Here is a 20,494-nt window from a genome sequence, read left to right as displayed (position 1 = left end):
AGCATTGCTGAGGGCCAGTCATTTATTTTCAGAGGAGGTCATCTCAGAAAAGGGTCGCCTGTTTCCATTGAGCATTTCATGTGGCGTGGTACAATCTTGTAATTTAGTAATTACAGGTAATGCCCGTAATTTTGTTTCGACTCTTATTGCACGGCAGCCTCCCTTTATGAATGCCATCTGGTATTTTATAATTCACACGAAACCGAAGATGGTGTGCCTGCCTGCACATTAGTAACAGCAGGTTGAGCTTGGCGGGAGCCCGTGAACGATGGTGCGATAAGCCATTACGCGTGTGTGCAAAGCTTCATGATATTACGCTGCTTATATGTTTAATCATGGTATTTGATTTTTTTAAAAATTATATTCCAGTTTTGTTCTCGTTGCCACGTCAATAACAAAGTCGTTTGCATTCAGAGAAGTCACAGAAAGCAAGGCAATATCCTACTTCTGAGGTTACTCAACTATGCCATGTTATCCATACTCGTTGCAAATTGTCATCCCAGGCTACAGAACGGCCTTGGGAATATGATGTTGCAGAACGGATTCTGGGTTCCTTTGAGTCCCCTACAATTCACACGAGGTGGTGCACCTCTTGCGTGCCATTCGCTAGAGGTGTTTTGTCACGTGATAATCACATCAACATTTTTTAGTCTTCGTTATTGGAAGATGCAAAGTTATTTTAAACACTACATTTCACATAACGGGATTTTTTTGTGCAGTGATTGGTGACAAGCATTGGACCGCCAGCCTGATTTTTATTATAGGCAGCTGCAACTCAGATTTGAACCCAAGATTTTTCAGGCAGTATTATTCAAGTTTTTAGCAGTTTCATGAATGCTTACATTACCGTGCTGTTTGGTTATGTTCTGAATGTAAATGATTTCAGTCGCTGCCTTTCGCCTTACCTAGTTTATAACTCACATTATTTGTTTGTGTTAGAATGTTCCACTGTAAAATTGCAAAACAATCTAATGGTTGTTATTGGCGTTTTATTATATCGCAAGCATTCTACTGTTGCCGTGTCTGCTTTTGCATTGGAAACAGATTGTGCTCTCAGAATTATAATCATCATGTACAGCCCACTGTCAATCCACTCTTGGATGAAGCTCTAATGCTGTGTTGGTCATTGGTCATGCGGGTTATTTAAGCATACTCTATCATAATGGTCAGTGTGGGTTGGTGAAGGGGAGCATGGGGGTTCCCAGGATCATTTCAGATATGATTTGCCACCTACTAACCATGGCTGGGCATCGAGCTCAGTTTGCCCGGGTGCATTACGCAGTTCACAAACCGCTGTGCCACTGCTTCACCCCTCCACTGCGCCACTCACCCACCCAAATGTTCTTTGCTTGAGTCATAATTACGAGATGACCGACTAACGGTTCTTGCTCTTATTCTTCCCCCCCTCTCTCTGACGCTGCTTATGATGTCGAATTTAGCCCTGAATCGAGTGCAGCTGCTGGGCCGCGTGGGCCAGGACTCGATGGTGCGTCAAGCCGAAGGCCGTTTCCCCGTTACCATCTTCTCCATGGCAACCAACGAGGTGTGGAAGGGCCAGGAAGTGGCGAGCAACACTGATACAGGTGACTTTATTGAGTTGTGTACATCTACAGCCCTTTTGTCATTCCACTACTGGAGGATGGTCTCCCTACCCTTTGAGGGTACTGGTATTTTGGGCTAATGGAGCAAACTGAAATGTACAAATGATCCATAAATAATGCGGAAAATAAACAAGACCTCATAAAAATTAGACAAGGAATGATCAGTTATTGATTCAATCTTTACCCTGAATCATAACAGTGCAATTAATATTTATATTACGTCGACTGTGACAACATCTCAACACCCTGTACAGAACATTTTGTATATTTATTTCACATTGTGAGACAATCAGGAGGAAAAAAGGAAATTCTAGAGTCAACTTAAACAGGGGCAAAGAGTCAATAGTATAAATCGTTGGGAAAAGGGATTTTCAGACTATGGGGATAGCAGAGGGAAATCAGTGCTATTTTTTAAAATTCTGAATCACGACAGTTCATATAATCAATGACAGAGGGTTACATCATTCTCCCACACACATAGATTAATATGATGATGCAGTAAATGGCCCTTGATTATAAGTTAGGGTCATTTCGTGTCACCACTCCATTACCGTCGGTCGCGTTCATCAACAAAATTGACCTTTGCCTTTGTATGGAGACAAGTGAGGTTAGCCCAGCAGAAAAGGTCACCTAGAGAGGTAGGTCAGTCCTTCCTGAGTGCCCACATTTTTTGTGGGGCTTTTGTGAGTTGTTAGGGAGCGGCAAAAAAAAACGCAACTCAAAAAATGTGTACTGTTCTTAAACCTGTAGCGTTTGTTTCCAAGTGCCTGAGCTGTCAGAACAAAGTACCGCAACATTGAGGAGGACACCATTGTTGACTCAACCCAGAGACCTCGAAGGCCGAAACAGCATCGGTTTTCTGTTAGGAGCAATGTATTGGTTGTAAGAGATCAGAATACAAATTCTTTACGATTTAGCTGTAGCGTAAACAGTGAATCTAGATTACAAAAATAATACATGTTTGTTGCAGGTGAAAATTCTAAGTCTTGAGATGTGATTGGATGTTGTTGCATTTGAAATTTCATTATTTGAGTAAATGTAAAGTGCCCCATTGCTGGATCGTATGATTGGAAAATACTTACCTTTATTTTTGGTTGTGAGTCACCAGTAGCGACATTTCCATGTTCCTATTAGGGATGTAATGAAGCATCAATTACATTCGATTTTAAGCTCACAATGCATGCATTCAATTAAGAATTAAGTAATTGATGGTAATTTTTTGCGTGTTTGGTATGTAATGGGTTTGCATTATCCTTGTAGCCATGAGAGGTTTTAGCGTTTACTGCACAGTAAGAAAATAAAAATTATTCAATTGTTAATTGCCAAAGTGCATTACATTGCTGGAGTGGGGGGGAGAGGCCATGAGAATTGTTGCATGGTGTCAGCCGGTCTGTCCAAAAGAAAACTATTGTACAAAAGTGATGCACCAGAGCAGAGGCCTAACTAAAGGGTTCGAGGTGGAGGGGGACTTCCCTCCACACATTTTAGATGGCCGCTATATGTCATATACCACTTTAGAAATGTTGTATACACATACAATTGGAGGTAGATTTAAATTATACAATTGAACCTTAATTTAAATGCAGTCCATTTTGTTTCCCTGAATGAGTGACTTCGTATAACAATGGAAACAATTTTCTCTCTCTCCGACAAAAAAAAACATTTAGCCATGTGTGCCACTGTGTCAGAGTGCTGCCAAGACTGCAGTACAAACATAGTGACGAGACGAACCGATTACTGTTAATATTTTTAAAAGTGAAACAATTTGCATGTTTGGTCAGTGTTTAGTTGACGGCTCACCGAATTGTGAATCCCATATAATTTTGGACGTTCTTCATTGTACGAGGACTGCGTTCACGTGTAATATAGAGTGGGGAGGCACCTGTCATTCTTGTGTTACAAATATCGTGACAACGGAGATATAAATAGCTTCTGAGCCATTTTATACCAAACTTTGTACTGGGATGAAAAATTTATAAATTGAGAATTTAGAAAATATCAACGGCTTTTAGGATTCATGCCCTTTAAGACAAGTAAGGAAAACAATCACATATGCATGCATTACAAAAATGTTTCCAATATGCCTTTGTTGTCGGAAGTGATCAATCAGAAAAAATTATGTTTTTGCATACTTGCACGTAGTTCTTTTTGCTCTGGTCTCTGTCTCCTGAGTTTGGAGCACCCTATTTTTTCAATATGGCTGTTTTTTAATAATATGATACCCTAATAGCAGGAGAACTTTATACTTAAGTTTGGTTCATATTGCATCATCTTTATGAGAGTTATTATGCCCTCCTGCTATGGATAGATAGATGAGACCGACAGACAGGGCTAATGGATAAAGCTTTCAATCTTCGTTGTTAAGTGATTGAAATCTCGTTGAAGGCTTCCCTGTAAGGAATGTCACTGGGTTCAGGGAATAACGCTCAACTCGGATCTTTAATGCAGTAAATATATCACTGGGTATGACGCACACGCAGGGTCTAGGGCAGTTGCCGCAGAAATCAGTGTGCCGCTGTAACTGCTGGTGATGAACTGCAGCGTGGAGTATACTGTGTGCCCGGCGCTATGGGTCCCCGTCCCTTGGCAACCGAAGTGTGACGGCTGCGGTCACGCTGGCACCCTGGCTGACATTTATTTCTCTCTTAATTTCCTGAGAACATTGGCAGGCTAGAATATTTCTCTACTTGTTTAATAGAAATGAATGGGATTAATCAGCTCATGGGCAGGACCCCTTCATGGTTTGTTGCATCGCAAAACCGTGGTGACAGCTAGGGGTGGCCTTCATCCAGCAGTGGGTAGGTCATGGTTATGATGATATAATATACATGCATGTATGCGAAATAAAGTAATGGTGATTTTTTTTTTAATAACCTCTGTTGAGACAGATGAATTTGTCATCTGAGTATTGTCATCAGGCATGTAACGATTTACTACGCCAGAAATTATATGAATTGTCATGTTTGGGTTCGTGATTCGATTCAATGTTTTCTTATTTTTTTATCTCATTGGTACTGTCTTGTTTTTACTGTCTCTCTAGTGTATACTTTGTGTTACATTAGTATTGTCCGTCTTGTTTGTAATGTCAACTCGTTTGTGTGTTGTCTGTCTTGTTTGTAATCTGGCTCGTATTTTCTGCCTGTATTGTTTGTTCGGTCTCATTTACTTCAGCATCTGGCTTGTTCCATTATCCTTAATGTATAAAAAATATATATAATTAGCGTATCATCTACGTGAACCATAAAGAATTAACTCTCATGCGCACAGTTTTGACGCACGTATCGGGAGTGAAAAAAATGGCTTTAATCCATGCATCGTTACATGCCATTTAATGATAAACGTCACGGGTTGTGTGACAAAAGCTGTGGGTTTAATGTTGCGACCAGAATGTGCTTAGATATCTTGTGCGTGTGGAGCTGCAAACAAGAGATGCGTGCGTCAGTGCACCCAGGGAAGAGGAGTGGGGGAGCTGGCAGTTGTCTGATAGGAAGGCAGTTATCGTAGATCATTAGCAAGTTCCCCATTGCCCAGGAAAAGTCAAAAACAATTATGAGGTGTGCAAATCCATTAAGCCTTACAGGGCTTCTGAAATGCACAGCATGTCAGTGGTGGATGTCAATGGATTAAGTGGCTGTTGTGAATATAAATTTAATTGAGTGTAGTGTATTTGTCCGTGGGAGCTCGCCAAGTAATTTTTTTACGGGAGCGATGGGTTCCCGTAGAGACGGTTATATTTTGGTTTAATGCAAGCGACATCTGTCTGATAATGTGTTTTTTAAAATTACATTTTGTAGATTATTTCCAATTTTTTAAATATTTTTAGGACAATGGCACAGTCTTGATCTTACAAAATGTGTCACATGATTATTTAGCCTCTATGCTTTGGTAAGTTCTTGAATTATCAATTTAGATATATATAATGTCTAAATGCAAATGTATATACAAAGTACTGGAACATGTGCATCACAGGCAATCACTAAAAACAGATTATATTTTTGAAAGGTAAGGTGCAAATGATGGCACTCAATGTGGAGGATACAGTCATTCATATGCAAAGTGAAAGAGAAAGGTTTTGAGCCTAGATGGGGACAGGAGCAGTGAGTCCACAGCACAGATGGCAGAGGGAAGGGAATCCCAGACAATGGGAACAACAGCAGAGGTGTTGAGTGACTTAACCTTTAAGACGCATTTTGACTGAGGATTTCAACAAAATGCCTTGTTTTGCCAGAATGGAGAGCTGCGTCGGTGCACTGAGTACTGATCAGTTTAGCAACCTTCTGCGTCAAACAAATCAAATGGGTTTTGTAGCGGTGAACTTAAGAGTCCCTATTAATCTTCGATGGAAGATCATGAATTGTGGCAGCGGAGAAACGGACGCGTCACGCCTTGGACAGCTGGGTTGGATTTCTGGGATCAGTGACGGCGCTTGTACGAGCGCCGGTAATTGACTTTCCGTGATGGTGAGGTGAAATTGACGCAATCGGCTATAATCCTGTTGCTCGGACAACCTGGGCACCAGCAATATGCCAGATGTGAATCAGTGTCTCCTGCCGCCACCGTTTCCTGTTCTTGCGTTCCTATTCACCTCCCCCCACCACCGTGCCGCCTGCATAGAAGACAAATAAATGCCTTATGCATTGACATTTTCATTCATTACCAGTGGCGCGTGTTTCACAATGGCAACACGAATGTTGGAGCTGTTGGGACGTCAGCCCAACTTGTTTAGCGAGTAGACCTCAAAGACCGGCCACTCCAGCAAGTCAACCTTCATTCAACAGGAACTATTTTTTAAGCTTTCCGTTTTTTTCTGACCAAATGAATCCCAATTGTGAGAATACATTCAGAAATAATACGGAGCAGTGCGCCTTCATCTGTCTTGAGACTGGCTGTGGAAGAGGTGCATCACAGTGGTCTTTTTTTTCTGTTTACAAAGTGGGGTTGTGCTTTATCACTGCTGTGTGACTAGTATTTGTCACCTGACAGTTATATCAATATTACAATACTCAGAGTGATATTTTTTTCAAGTTAAGTGCAAAACTACATTTATTATGATATTTTGTGTACCATTGGTGACCAGGGTTGTTACACATGGGAAGCCAGTTTTATCACAGGTGGCTAAAAACCCAGTTTCAGATAAGGGCCTCAGTCGTGCCAGCACAGTTCTATGACCTCTGACCCTCCCAGTCACCTCAAGAATACCAATGGCTTGTCTGTCAGTCTCCTAAGAACGAGTGAAATCTCTACAGTAAATCGATATGATGTCTGTATTGTGAGCTGTAAGTAGCCTGCCAGGCGTATATTTTATGTTTAAATTTTTTTTTGCTTCTTAGGAGTGAGTAAGAATGATGTGAGTCCTGTGGCTATGTAACAATATATCAGTTTGTAGATTAAAATAGGTGTGTTTTTTTTATTTTACGATACATGCATCAACTTGTACCTGTAAAAAAATGTATTTATTACAAATGAGAAACTACAAGTCGTTTGGAAAAAAATAAGTTTAAAAGCTTGAATGTAATCGTGGGGGTGATGTGATTAAATCATTAAAACAGTGGTTATTAACCTGGGCTGCATGCACTCCTTGGGGGTGCGAGATATGCCATATTTCTTTAGAGGGCAAATCATCGAAACACAAATTAAGCATGGGCACGTAAGTACAACAACTGTGTTTCATCAAACCTATGTATTTATTAACCTAACATTTTTAACGATTGAAAACCAAGGGGGTGCAAGGCTGCAGTAAAGGTTAAGAACCTAATTAAACATTAAACTAATAGTGTCTTTTGTACGGTAATCAAACATGTGAACGAATGCCTTCACTTAAGAATGTCGATATCTATCTATCTACCTTAATTGAAAGTGGCAGTGGAGCTGTGGAGTGGCGGTTCACGTATTCCACCGTGGACCCTGTGGTCTGAGTCCGATTCCCACACCATGGCTAACATCAGTGGTGTGTGATGTCTGGACCAGTCCTCAGCCACATCCTTGAGCAACTCTGCGTAGCATGGTGAAGTATGGTCAAACAATTCAGATTGATTAATCGCGACAATTTATTGAATGGCCGGGTGGGCCGAATCAATCCACTCCTACTGACCAGGCACCATCCTGTTTAGTTTCTAAAATCTTGTGATATTGTGCCCACTCAGGTTGAACTGGTCTAACATTAACAAGCTTAGTTACACTCAGTTTCATACAAAGGGTACGAGCTGTGTCCCGGATATCGGCCAGCTTACAAAAATCCTACAACGCATGAATGGAATGCTGCGATCCGTGTCCTGGCGAGAGGGAGGAGGTAATGTGTTGGTGGTCCCTGCGGTTTTATTTTACCTCACTACCTACCCTGCTGCCCTACGCACCCTTTTATCGCTGTGTGTTGCCTGAACAAGCACTTGGCGGAGGTACAAGAGCAGGACACGGATGTGGATTTCCCCTCTACATCGCTTGATGTCCTCTCTGAGCGATAGACAAAGACAAAGATCCCTCGTATAGCCTTTAAGAAACTATTGGGGAAGTTGCTGTTAGCAAGCACCTATCAAGGTCGGCATGACACACGAAGGCGGTGGGTGGCCAACACCACGCCGCGCCATCTTTGTTTCCCCAGTGCTGGTGTTTACACGCCACACCTGGTACTCCGCTTGAGACTGAGTTGACCTAGGAGAGGCCCAAGACCGGTTCAAATATTAACCACTTTTAATTGTCGTAGGCAGGAATCGAGCGCAGGTTGCTGGGTTTGTAGTAATGAGCTAACCACTGCAAAACTGCTACCCCAGGCTTATACACATACATACGCGCGTGCACAATGAACACGCACCTGCAAAGTTATTCCAGCATAGCAGCGGCAGTGTCCCTGTGTACACGTTTCAGTTAAACATGTTTTTTCTATGCCTACTTTACATCTGCTTTATTTTACTTGTCACGTGCTCGTAATCAAATGTTATTCGCCTCCATGACATTTGAATATTTGGTGCACATCTTCTATGTGTGGAATGATGCACATGTCCCCCAACCCAGGCGCTTTCATGAATTGTCTACATTCGAGGTCACGATTCCATTTAAGAGTGGATACTTTTTTTGCCAATTTATAGCACCTCAAGTGGCTCCAGGGGACATGAACCGGTTGTGCCCAACGTACATGAATTGAAAAACTTTTTTTTTTAATGCAATTTGATGCAATATTGTGGGCTTTACAGTCGGTATTATTTGGTGAATCGATGCATTGTTACATCCCTGGTGCTGGGGATATGTTCCCTACTTTCTGATTATTCAGAAAAATCTCATAATTAGGCATCAATACGAAATGTTGGCTGATCCGAATTGATTTTTTTGTTTGGGATTGAATTAAACACTGGAAGTAATGTAAATAATATGTTTCTATGTTGAACTTCTTTCGCACCGTACTTAGCCCACCATACTAATCGTGATGTGGTATCATGAGGCAGTGGGTGACGTAACTTTTGTGAGCACGGAGATATTTTATACGAGTGTACGCCTTTTGGCGTTTGAGACTAGGCTCAAAAGAAAGCTGTCTCTGGTGTGGACCAATCTGTTTCAAAGACAATGCATATATTATCAAAGTGTTTTTTGTTTGCATTCTGACCACAAGTATTGTGGTTAATGCAGACAATATTCCTTGTAAAAGGTTTCAGTTTGGTGTTTTAACATCTTAACACCTGTTTTGTTGCCAGAAAAAAGGGGAAAACCTCTTCTCATATTTTGGTACTGGCAAAGGAGGAGGGCCCATGATACATAATGGTAATTATCCAAACCGTTGTGTACATTATAGTTTTACAATAAACGCAAACCTTTGATTGCAGAAGGGTCTCCACTCGAGGGAGTTCTAGAGAGCTCCCTCTAGGGTATTTTTTGCCTCTTCTACAGGGTGACCCAAAAAAAACGGGCCCCAACTCTAATTAGGCCCCGTTTCTTAGTGTTTTGTCCGAATGAAATGAAACTTTGGTCATAACTAGTTTATTATATTCAAAACATCAAATCAAAACACTAGGGTCTTTGGCCTTTTTTTCTCCGTTCTACAGCATGTGCTCTAGATGGCCTCCATTTAGCTCCGTGCATTTCTTGAGGCGCAGCACGAAGTTGTCCATGACGTTCTTACAGACTGAATTGGTAATGGCTCTCATCTCCTCCCTGATGGTTTCCTTGAGTTCCGTGATGGTTCTGGGTTTCCCTGCGTAGACTCTGTCCTTAAGATAGCCCCAAAGAAAAAAATCTGGGGGGCTTAGGTCCGGGCTATGGGGTGCCCACTCAAAATCAGTCTTGAGACTGATCACTCGGCCTCCGAAGTTCTCTTTCAGCCAATCTCGGGACAGGTTTGAGGTGTGAGAACTTGCTCCGTCTTGCTGGAACCAGAACTTGCTCATGAGCGACGGGTAGAGGGTCTGGAGCTCACTCTTGAAGGTTTTGAGGACCTCCACATACCGCTCCTTGGTGACTGTCACTGCTGCGCCAGATTCTTCGATGAAGATTGGTCCGATGATGCCTCTGGCCGAGATTGCAGCCCACACCGTGCACTTAGGAGAGTGCAAGGGCTTGGTGGCTACTTCATTGGGTCTGGAGGACCCCCAGAAGACATTTGTCTTGGAGTTCGCCTTTCCGTCAAGATGGAAGTGGGCTTCATCTGAGGTCCAAAGGAGGTTAAGGAAACTTGGTGTCTCCTCGATCTTCTCGAGCATCTTGACTGCCATAGCGCTCCTCTGCTTCTTGTCTGAGGCTGTAAGGGTCTGCAGCGTCTGTATTTTGTATGGGTAAGCCCTGATATCGTTCACCAGCACTCTCCTGCAAGTCTCACGGGACATACCGAGGGACTGACTTCGCTTACGCACAGAGCGTTTCGGACTCTGCTGGAGAGACTCTCTCACACTTTCGACCAGCTCGGCTGTTCGCTTCTTGGGACGTCCCGAGTGGCTTGGACGGTTCTCACTGGCAGCGTTGAGGTTCTCCACGGTCCCATACTTCTCGAAGTGGGCCACCCAGTTCTGAATTCTGCTTTTGGATGGAGCCTTTTCACATTCGAACTGACGCATGAAACTGTCCTGGGTTTTCTTAAACGAGCCTGTCTTGTAGTAAAATTTAACACAGTGTATTCTTTGTCCCAGCTCCCACTGGGGTCTTGGTGTACTCACGGTCGTTGATTCTGCCATGTCCTGTAAAATAAGGGCAATCGGTGAATAAATAAAGGAGATATCACATAAAGTGTACACGGGGCCCGTTTTTTTTGGGTCACCCTGTATTCCTGTCAGATCTCTCAGAAGATATGTTAATATCCACACTTTACCCCACCGCACGCACACGACCTGATTCATGCACAACAATATTTAATCGTAACACGCGGAGCAGCAATGTTTAAACCAACCATTGACCCCCAAGGAGTTGACGGCTGGGATGAGCTGCAAATGCTTGTTGTGAAATCAAAGCTTTACGTGTTTGCAAACTGACACAAAGAGTCCATGGGCCAGATTAGAAATTGGTATCACGAAAGGTAGCAAAATATTAGCCGTACCGATGGATTTCCACAGCAAATAACAGTGAATTACTTTATAACCCCACTCATTTCAAATGGTTACCACACAATTCACTGTTATTGGCCACATAAAGAAATTGGAAACACTAAAGTTATGCCACCTCAAGTGGTAGAGACAAGTGAAATATCTGGTCTGGGCTCATGGACTAAAAGCAGGATTTTCAGGTTACACTGGACAGACCTTTAAGTTGGGGCTTACGCAATGTCTCTACAATTCAAAGCGCAGGGTGTGCGTTTTTTATAGGTGTGCATTGGAGGGGACAAATACATTGGTGGGTTGGTGGTAGACCCTTGGGATGGGAGGGGGTAGGGGGGCAAAGGCGGTGTAGGTGGGGTGGTGCCTGCGGGTCGATTGAAATGTCAGCACAAAATAGAAGAGCAATGCAAGTTCTCAGCATTATGTACAAAGAATTTGCTAGTAGAGAGTTGTCTTTAGGGCTTGGCTGTTCCACAATGATTGTGATAGTGCCTTTGTGGCATATAAAAGTACAAATATTTGTGCCGCACGAGCAGGTGGTAACTTTTGCTGCATTGGCGAATACTATGTAAATGTGTATCAAGTACGCTTGTGTCAATATAGATCATTTTAAGATGTTCGTTGAATATATATTTTTTTACTTTAATTCTATCACGATTATGTTTGTATAAGGTAGCATTTAACATACATATACAAATCGAAAAGTGCACGTTGCGCTTTTGTGCGCCATGTTTAATTTCAGTGTTTGAAAATAAACGTAGATTCATTCCTTTTAAATCTGACATGGGATGGGCTTCCTTCCTGCGTCGTGCTAGAGACCATGAGCGTGCATGATGGGAGCAGTGTTTGAGAGATTTCAAGTGGTCAAATAAAATGTGTAACGTTAGAGCTAAGAAGGGTGTGAACACACCGCTATTGGCAAATAATGAAAAGTCCTGCTAAAGTACAAATGAAACAAAAAACCTCCGCTCTTTTGTCATTACACTGCCTTATCACGGAAAAATACATAGCATGCTAACGTTTAGGGTAATGGATTGTCTAGCGTACGGACCATTTTGTGAATTGTTAACCTATTTTATAGATTTTAAAGGCATTAGGGAGGAGTGGTGGTGCAGTTTTGAGTGCTCTATGCTATTCGCCTGGCGACCTGAGTTTAATTTAACGGCCATCAATAACATAGATGGCAAGTTAGGTCTGAACTGCACTTGGGCCTTCCCGTCACCAACCCACACTGACCGGCGTGGCAAAGTTATGGTCAAATATCCCCTATGACCGACACGATATGGGCAGGCCTTCATCAGTATATTTACAAAGGGCTGTAAATATATAATAGAAAGTAAGTGACAGCTGTCATTTTCATACTCTACTCACAATCTCGTACTCAAAGCACTAAAAGTGATCCACTTTTTTTATGAAATAAAATGAGACGTATTTTGAGTTTTTATATTTTCTAGGATTTTAATAGTCTTGCAAAATAATTACATTAATTGGAGCACAAATTGTGAAACGTTGGAGAAAATTAAAATGAAGTGTCAATTCTATATTTATTACTCCCACCTCATTGGTGAAGCCGTCTTATTATGTCTTCCGAACTTATTCCGCTGTTTCAACCAATATGTATTTGTTACCTGGAAAATTCTGTTTATCCAGTTACCCAGCTGGTTCAGGTGGCAACGGCTCGCAGCCACCAACAACAGAGTTATTTTAGCATGTAGGCTTTCGCGACCAGTATTATTCATAAAAGGTTTTTGGGTTAGATCGCGTTATTGCTAAATGTGTCGCAACCCTCCACCACCCGACACGGCCAATCAGTAAAAAATGTGTCACGTTGACAAAAGACAAATAGTTCACTACTTTAGCCCACCGGTGTGTTGAAGAGTGGATCCACAACATTTACAATTTGAGTACGACGTTTCGCTGGAAATTACATCCAGCATCTTCGGGCGATTTGCCAGAATAGTGAAGCTTTCGGTCTTAAATCGTGCAGGATGACGTCATCATTGTTGAACCCCATCAGGATTCGAGATCAGAGGTGGGGGTGTATGCAAATATGTAATAAATCAGTAATCGGCCACTTAGCATGTGACTCACCTGTAAGGATTTGCAATGTGTTGTGTATTACTTAATAATACGCTTCCAGGCTGCGCTGAGCCTAGAGCTATCACAGAGATTGAAATTATTTGAATTATTCTCAATTTCAATTGATTCTCTTTGAGCTCATCTTCTTGGTTCTTTCAGTAATGTCACGTAGAAGGGAAATAATAAAATAATAAAAATAAAACATTAAATACAATTCTCACGACGTTTTGGCCACAACGCAAGCAGCCGTCCTCAGATGAAGAACAGGTCTGTCGGAAAAACAGCGTCTGAATGAACACCACCAAGCTTGGCAGTGTATATTTAAGCTGGATTAGAGGAGGAAGGGCGCCTTGACAAAGGAATTTGCATATCAACAGAGGAATTTTGCATATTTATGGAAAATGCAGATATGGGATTAGTCACTACTTGTGGAATGCGTAGGAGGTGGGGGGGTCTCAAAGTCATATTATGCCCGTGCATTATGCAGGATTAGCAGCAACAAAGGGAGGAAGTAGGGTTAGCAGTAATAAAGGGAAGGAATTTTAATAGTAAGGAGCTGCAGCAGCCAAACCAAAAAAAAATCTCTTTGAGCTGTACGCCTTTTGGCGTCCTCTGGTCGAACACCGTTTGAGACGAGGCTCAAAAGAAAGCTGTTTCTGGTGTGGACCAATCAGTTTCAAGGACAATGCATATATTATCAGAGTGTTTTTTGCATTCTGACCACAAGTATTGTGGTTCATGCAGACATGATTCCTTGTAAAAGGTTTCAGTTTGGTGTTTTAACATCTTAACACCTGTTTTGTTGCCATAAAAAAGGGCAAAATCTATTCTTACAGAGTTATTATTTGGTTGCAAAGAAACCCAGCCAACCAGGAAACTCGAGGCAGAGATTATGTTTAATAGTAGTATGGTTATTATTATGAGACCGTGATAATTATGAATGTAGCGAGGTTAAAAAAACAATGTGTGAGAGTGGGGAGGCTAACTCTGTGCATGTCCGGGTGTGCTTGCTTGATGGATGAGTTCCAGTGGGGCGACAGCGTGGGCACAAGGATATGACTAGCTCTGTGGATTACTTGTAAGATGATTCGCAGGATCATTCACGCGCTTCACTTGTTCCAAGCAAAATTAATGTGCCCTTTTAAAATAATGCTCCAGTCGCTGCGAAGCCTCAAATGCGGGATCTTCCGGGCTGTTCGTTTTTCCACTGATTTTGCCTCCGAAAGTATAAGGACATGAGCGGCTTCATCGCGAAGCCATACAAATCATTTGTCACGGGATGAAAATACACAATGTTTATTCTATTCATATTTTCCACATGAGCTCCTGTATTCCTGCTAAGTCAAGGCAGTCAAATCAGTTGACTGTAGCTGATTAAAATAATCCGAAATTTCACGCTTTTGCAATGACTGATCCATCCTTGGGATTTTATAAATTGCAGTGATTCTCGGTAACAGTTCAATGCAAGCATTGATTTGTTTTTATCTCGTTTGTCTTATCTGCATTGTATGTCTAGTTCATACTGTCTTGTTTTTGTATCTGCCTGCCTACCTTCTGTTAGGAAAACGTTTAAAATCAGGTGAGAGATCGTTGAAACTAGAAAAAAATCAATTTGGAACCTGGGTCACAAAGTGAATACACAGCATAGCTAAAAACAACAACATTAACCAGTACAGAATTGCATAAATCATAAATAGACAGTCTTCTATACAATTGTTGATGCTTCAATCGTGAGCATTGCCATATGTTTTAATAGATGGATTAATCTTTGTATGCCGACAACAAAAAACGAGACAAAAAATCCTCCATAAAGCTTTTAACAGGCCTTTGGAACATTTCTTGATTTCCAGGATTATGCCCGACTGCATTTGTATCCCCAGTGCTGATGTTTACGAAATAATACCGGTTCCTCATTTAAGACATTGCGAGCGTAGGAATGTATTGTAATACAATTTATAGACTCACGCTAATGCATAGAATTATATTGTAATTTTATTTCTCCAGGAAATCTTAACTGAATCTGAAGAAAAAAATGTTGAGGGTCCTGCATTGGGATGTTTGACCAAGTCCACTTTGAAGAGTGTTTTACTTTGTGGGAGGAAACCAGAGTACCCACAGAAAAACCACCATGCACACAAGGTTAACACTCAAAGCTCTGCACACTTGCTCTGCTTTCATCTCCTAGCCACGTTGCATTTCACCTGTATGTGACCCACCATCCTTTGTGGCCAAACTGCTGGTTTACAGGAGTGCACCGCTGTTAAACAATGTTTTGTGTGATTGGTTTGTAATGTGTGTGAACTTTGTTTCATGGTTGACTCTTGGTGTGGTCCATGGCACAAGGCTGCGTTTTTAACGTGGGAACGTTCTAAAAATGCATAATATATGTATTTACTCACTGAGTCAGTTTATTTACTTACTGGCACATTGCTTTTGATGTTCAGTGCTTCTCTCCTATTAGGCTAGCATTTTTTAAAAACTCTAATATATTCTAATTATAGGCCTGTAATGATTCACCCCCCTTGAAGATTGGTCACAAATTTGTTTCTGATGCTATTCAAGAATGGTTGTGCTACCAGAATGGTTAAATAAAGATGATGGGCCTGTAATTCTCCAAGTCAATTTTTACCCCATTTATTTGGTGAGAGCAAGCCCACGACAACATGACCCCATGCAGACGGAGCAATGAAAGCCCTTGATAGATAACTTTTTTTTATGATGTATATGCATCGCAATACCGTGAGAGATGGCAAAGGCTTGGGGAGGATTTGTATCGAGTAGTGGATAAGTCGTGGCTGCTGCCGATTATGATTATACAAATAAAAAATGTCTCAAACTCCTGATTCTAATGCACGTATCAATCGTGAGCCATATTAATCAATTTTAATCGATGCATCACTAATCTCTGAAGGGATATCTGTAAGTAGAGAGCTATACTTTCCTCCCAGTGCCTGGACATACAGTACAAATAACCGATGCAAATCACAAATGCCACTTTTCCCTCGGTGTGTGTTCGTGAAAATGATGTGTAATTCTGTGGGGCTCTGTTTTTAAATGGATTGTGAATTCCTGAAGCAAATCAGAAAGCAAGAGTGTGCCTTTAATTCAGTTTTTGTATCGTGGGCTCAAGTACTTGAGTTTCATACAAAATCACTTTCTGGGATATAAAGTGGTCGTGAAATGTGATACTGTACTCACAACAGTAACCTTGGTGCTTTCATCGGACGGTAGTTTGTGTTATTTTGTCGCACACGTCGAGTAACTGTGCCTCGATCTTCTTTGAGCGAAACCAAGTGAGTGCGCGTCACTGCGAGTGTTAGAGTGGTTTGTGCGTTGCTAACGCTTCCACCTGTTCAGGCGTGGGTAAAACCCATGCTCTACGGGAGTGCATATGAGTGCTCCAGTTACTGTGTTGTCCTTACGTTTCCCGGAGTTTTACGTCAAACCCATTGTTTAGCTCTATTACGCTCCTTTGTGAGCTCACAGTCTAAACGGGGTCATTTTGAGGTTAACCTGCACCCTTTGTTCTGTATTATGGTAAAATAATTACAGATCTTCTGCTGAAAGGTTGTGGAGTGGTATTGGCAACATTTGATGACCCTTGCTTAAAAGTGACGTCACAGGCGCGCAAAACGGTCTGGGGATTGTCAAGGGAGCAGCGAACAGCGTTTCATGGGACAGCGTTGTGAAGTGAAGTCTGGCGAATTTTTGTCTCATGCTCAGATATTTAGTGGACTTTAGTCTGTAAAAAATTAACCCGTAAAAACAAAGTTTTTCACTATAAATCCTTTATATGCGTGGCATCGGGGCGGCTAGAGTCCTCTCGTCCTCTGGCTTGAGATGGCTGCCACCTATGGGTCAGATGATTGTCTGGCAGCATTAAACAATTGGTAATTAAATAAAATAAAATTCCCTAAACAGTGTAAAATTTAGGAAAATTTTTTTCACGAAAATGCATTGTCACGCACAACGAGTATGTGTGCAAAATGTCAGCTCAATTGGATCACGGGAAGTGGGTTAAAAAACGACCGAAAGATTTGCACGGTCCTAAGCAAGCAAGCGAACTTAATATAAAGGATTTAAAAAGTGATCAGGATGTGAAAGCAGAAGATAAAGGCTGTAATGCCAGAAAATGTAAAGGTCGCACATGTGGCTGGGGTTGCTTTGCTGTCTCAGCGCAAAACCGTTGCGTGTAACCGAACCTTCATTTCAGCCGGGATGTGTGCGAGTCAGCAAACCCGATAAATATTTCCGCTCCCAATACACCACATCCAACATACCTCTCGTTATTGCTGTGACTATTAGTCACGTGCCGACTCCAGCCTACAGAAACCCAAAAATTATTCGGTCAGAAATTAAGCCGTGGGTAAGGAAGGTAGGTCTACTTACGTGAATAGGCGATAACGTGCGGTCTCACCCCCATGTGTGTGTCTTTCCCTCTCAGGAGATCTCGCCCAGAAAACGACTTGGCACCGCGTGTCCGTGTTCAAACCCGGCCTGAGGGAGGTTGCATTCCAGTACGTCAAGAAGGGGTGAGTTGCCCCTCAAAGAAGCTGGGGTTTGAGTCCGCTGGAACCCAGCGGGTTCTTTGCAGTTCATTGTTCGTGGTTTATATGCAGGGTATTCACTTTATGGAATATACAAACTATATATGTGCAACCGCCCATCAGTTCAGCACTGGATGAGAGAAATGCAGATCGTAGTAGTTTTTTGGCCATACTTCACCACATTGGTCAGCCTGTGCCACAAGCGGCGATCAATACCACTCCACACAGTTCTTAATAAAAAAAAAAGCACAATTTAAGTGCCTTTGGATTCTATACATTCCTATTCAAAACTGCAATGTTTAAATACATTTTAGGAAGTTTCACATCGATGTGCATTGTAAATTCACAGCATTAGCTCACGGGTCAAGCCAACGAGTTTTCCACCCACTTTTTTATTTGCATATTGATCTTATCTGTGTGAAGAGTTCAGCTGCTGTGAAGAGTACATCAGCATTTTCATGAAAATTATCCAATTATAAACTCCGTGTTTACGAGTGAATGCCGAAATGCAAATAGTTACGTTTATAAAAGTCTGATAACCTTGACAGAGTGCCTTGGTGGTTTTACAATCATTTCGTACCAACTGCTGTCCGGAAATTCTAAATTTACATGGAATTTTTTTTCGAAATGGTCTTCGGTCCTTCCTCATCAGGGTTGGGGGGTGGGGACACCCCAGCACATCAAAAAAACATACAAAGGTCATCCCAGGTCACCCTTTCTGATTACAAACTGGTCTCATTTGATCATTATGTGACTAAGCATCATGAAGAGCCCCAATTTGTATTGAACAGATATGCCCATCGAAATTAAGGGACTTTTCTGACAGCAGTGCTTGGGTTCAACTTGAGCAGTTTCATTTTAGCAGATATTCAGTATTAGGCGTGCCCTTCGAAAGTCAAAAATATATCTGTGAGTCTGTTTAAATTGGAGTCAAATGTAGAAACAGTAATGTTTGAATGGGCTGCTTACAGAATGGATTCATGGCTCGGTACATATAATATAATCATCATAGAGTCCGTTGTGATGGCAACACCAACTTTATCAGTTGATGATGTTTGTAAAGGCTGAGGGAAAAAAAGTAAATTTTTGTTTTATTTTCGTATTGCATAGGATTTTCATTGAAGTCATATTTTAGTTTTTATTGGCAAGTGGATATGGCAAATGCAGCCAGGCAGCATGCTTTTGCCCTGCCATCGTAGTGTATTGTGTCTTGCTATACTGAATAGGCCCTTGCTATCAGCACACGCGTTCATTTACATTTCTTAATTTCTGCAAGGTAGTATGTCCATAATGCATGACAGCATGGCAGCACACCCCTATTCTCATCTTGCATTTGCTGTTTCTTGTTTGACTTATTTGCAAACTTATACGAGGGTGTCGTTGACGTTGCGAGGCTGTTAAATATTTTACTTGCGCAATGGATGGTACATATTGTCATGTGTGGAGAGGCTGGTTGAATGTGTACATGTATGGATGAATGAATGAATAAATGGATGGATTAATGTATTTCATTCATATCTGCTCAGGGCTCGTGTCTATGTGGAAGGACGACTGGAGTACGGCGAGTACACAGACAAGAACAACGTCAAGAGGAGTGCCACCAGCATCATAGCAGGTGCATTATTTATCATAGCAGGTGCATTATATATCACAGCAGGTGCTCTTCACACTCGGACATCTCCATGCAGCTAAGTTTTGGCCAGCAGGGATGTGCATCAAAATACATTGTTTTACTGAACTATGCTCACCATCCAAGCACTATCCAGCTTGGCATGAGAAGGCCTTCATCCAGCAGTGGATTGACAAAAGGGATGTAAATATTTCTGTAAAAAAAACCCAGCGTGCATCAGCGTAACCCCGTTTGTCTGTCTTAACCCTCCGTCCGCAGAGCAAATCATTTTCTTGAGTGACCCTGAAAGAGACGATGGACGAAAAGCTGAGCTCGAGGACATGCAGCTGTGAGCACTGATCATCAGATGCTCGTGATGGGTGGTGTGACAGTGGATGTGTGGTGGGTTGGGAGGGACCGGAGGATTGCAGAAGTTAAGTCATGCCACCTTCTATAGAGTTTGGCCAGTGAACGGACACCCGCTGCACCCACACTGAGAGGTTGTGAAATTTCCCAATCTCTTCCTTTTGCACGCAAATGAGCCAATATGCTTCGGATTATATCTGTTGATTGGTACACCCAAAACGCTGGATGTGTGGGATTAAGTGTGGTATTTAACCTTCAAAACTGGGGTTTTGGAACCATGGACACGTCAGCAGATATTGTCTTCCAAGACATTGCAAAATTCACTCCGCCTACGTCTGTTGCGTTTAAAAAAGGGTCTGCCGAGCCGGTGGAAAATAGGGTGGAAGTGTTCCGCACGGAGAGAAGCACATTAGCGCTTCAACATTTCGAAATTTTCTAATTTCCACAAAAGTGTTTATAGTCCTGATAGTAGCACACCCAACTCGCGCAAAACTCGCGATCGCGACAATCCGCGCGCCTGCTTACTTCAAACGTGCATTGCTCGCGCGAGCACTTGATTTCTGTTGTATTTACATTTTCTGTTCGTTTTTGTCTTGTTGTTTTGCGCGCGTTCATTTCGTTGTCGGTGTAATTGAAATGGCACTCATGTGAAGTCATACTCTCCGTGATGAATAACCTTTTTTTGTTTTGGAAAAAAACAACATGTTGTGCAGATTCTTCGTGTGTCAAATAAGGTTCTTGTTTTTTTAAATAAACATGCAACCGGTCGGTTGTGAAAAATAA

The 20,494-nt window shown here is 41.9% G+C and overlaps 1 protein-coding gene across 1 annotated transcript in view; it reads left to right on the top strand.

Annotated features, from left to right (window-relative positions):
* SSBP1 (single stranded DNA binding protein 1) overlaps nt 1–20,494 on the top strand; it is a 25,267-nt gene extending 4,773 nt beyond the window's left edge. The window contains exons 4-7 of the mRNA XM_078859224.1: nt 1,440–1,583; nt 17,634–17,721; nt 19,263–19,351; nt 19,625–20,494. Of these exons, the coding sequence (XP_078715350.1) occupies nt 1,440–1,583; nt 17,634–17,721; nt 19,263–19,351; nt 19,625–19,698 (395 nt within the window). The 3' untranslated portion in view covers nt 19,699–20,494. The remainder of the gene's footprint in view (nt 1–1,439; nt 1,584–17,633; nt 17,722–19,262; nt 19,352–19,624) is intronic.

This window comes from Lampetra fluviatilis, chromosome 8 (genome assembly GCF_964198595.1).
Source record: "Lampetra fluviatilis chromosome 8, kcLamFluv1.1, whole genome shotgun sequence".
NCBI lineage: Eukaryota > Metazoa > Chordata > Hyperoartia > Petromyzontiformes > Petromyzontidae > Lampetra > Lampetra fluviatilis.
The sequence above is the reverse complement of the archived record's forward strand: the minus strand, read 5'-3'. Positions and strand labels throughout refer to the sequence as shown.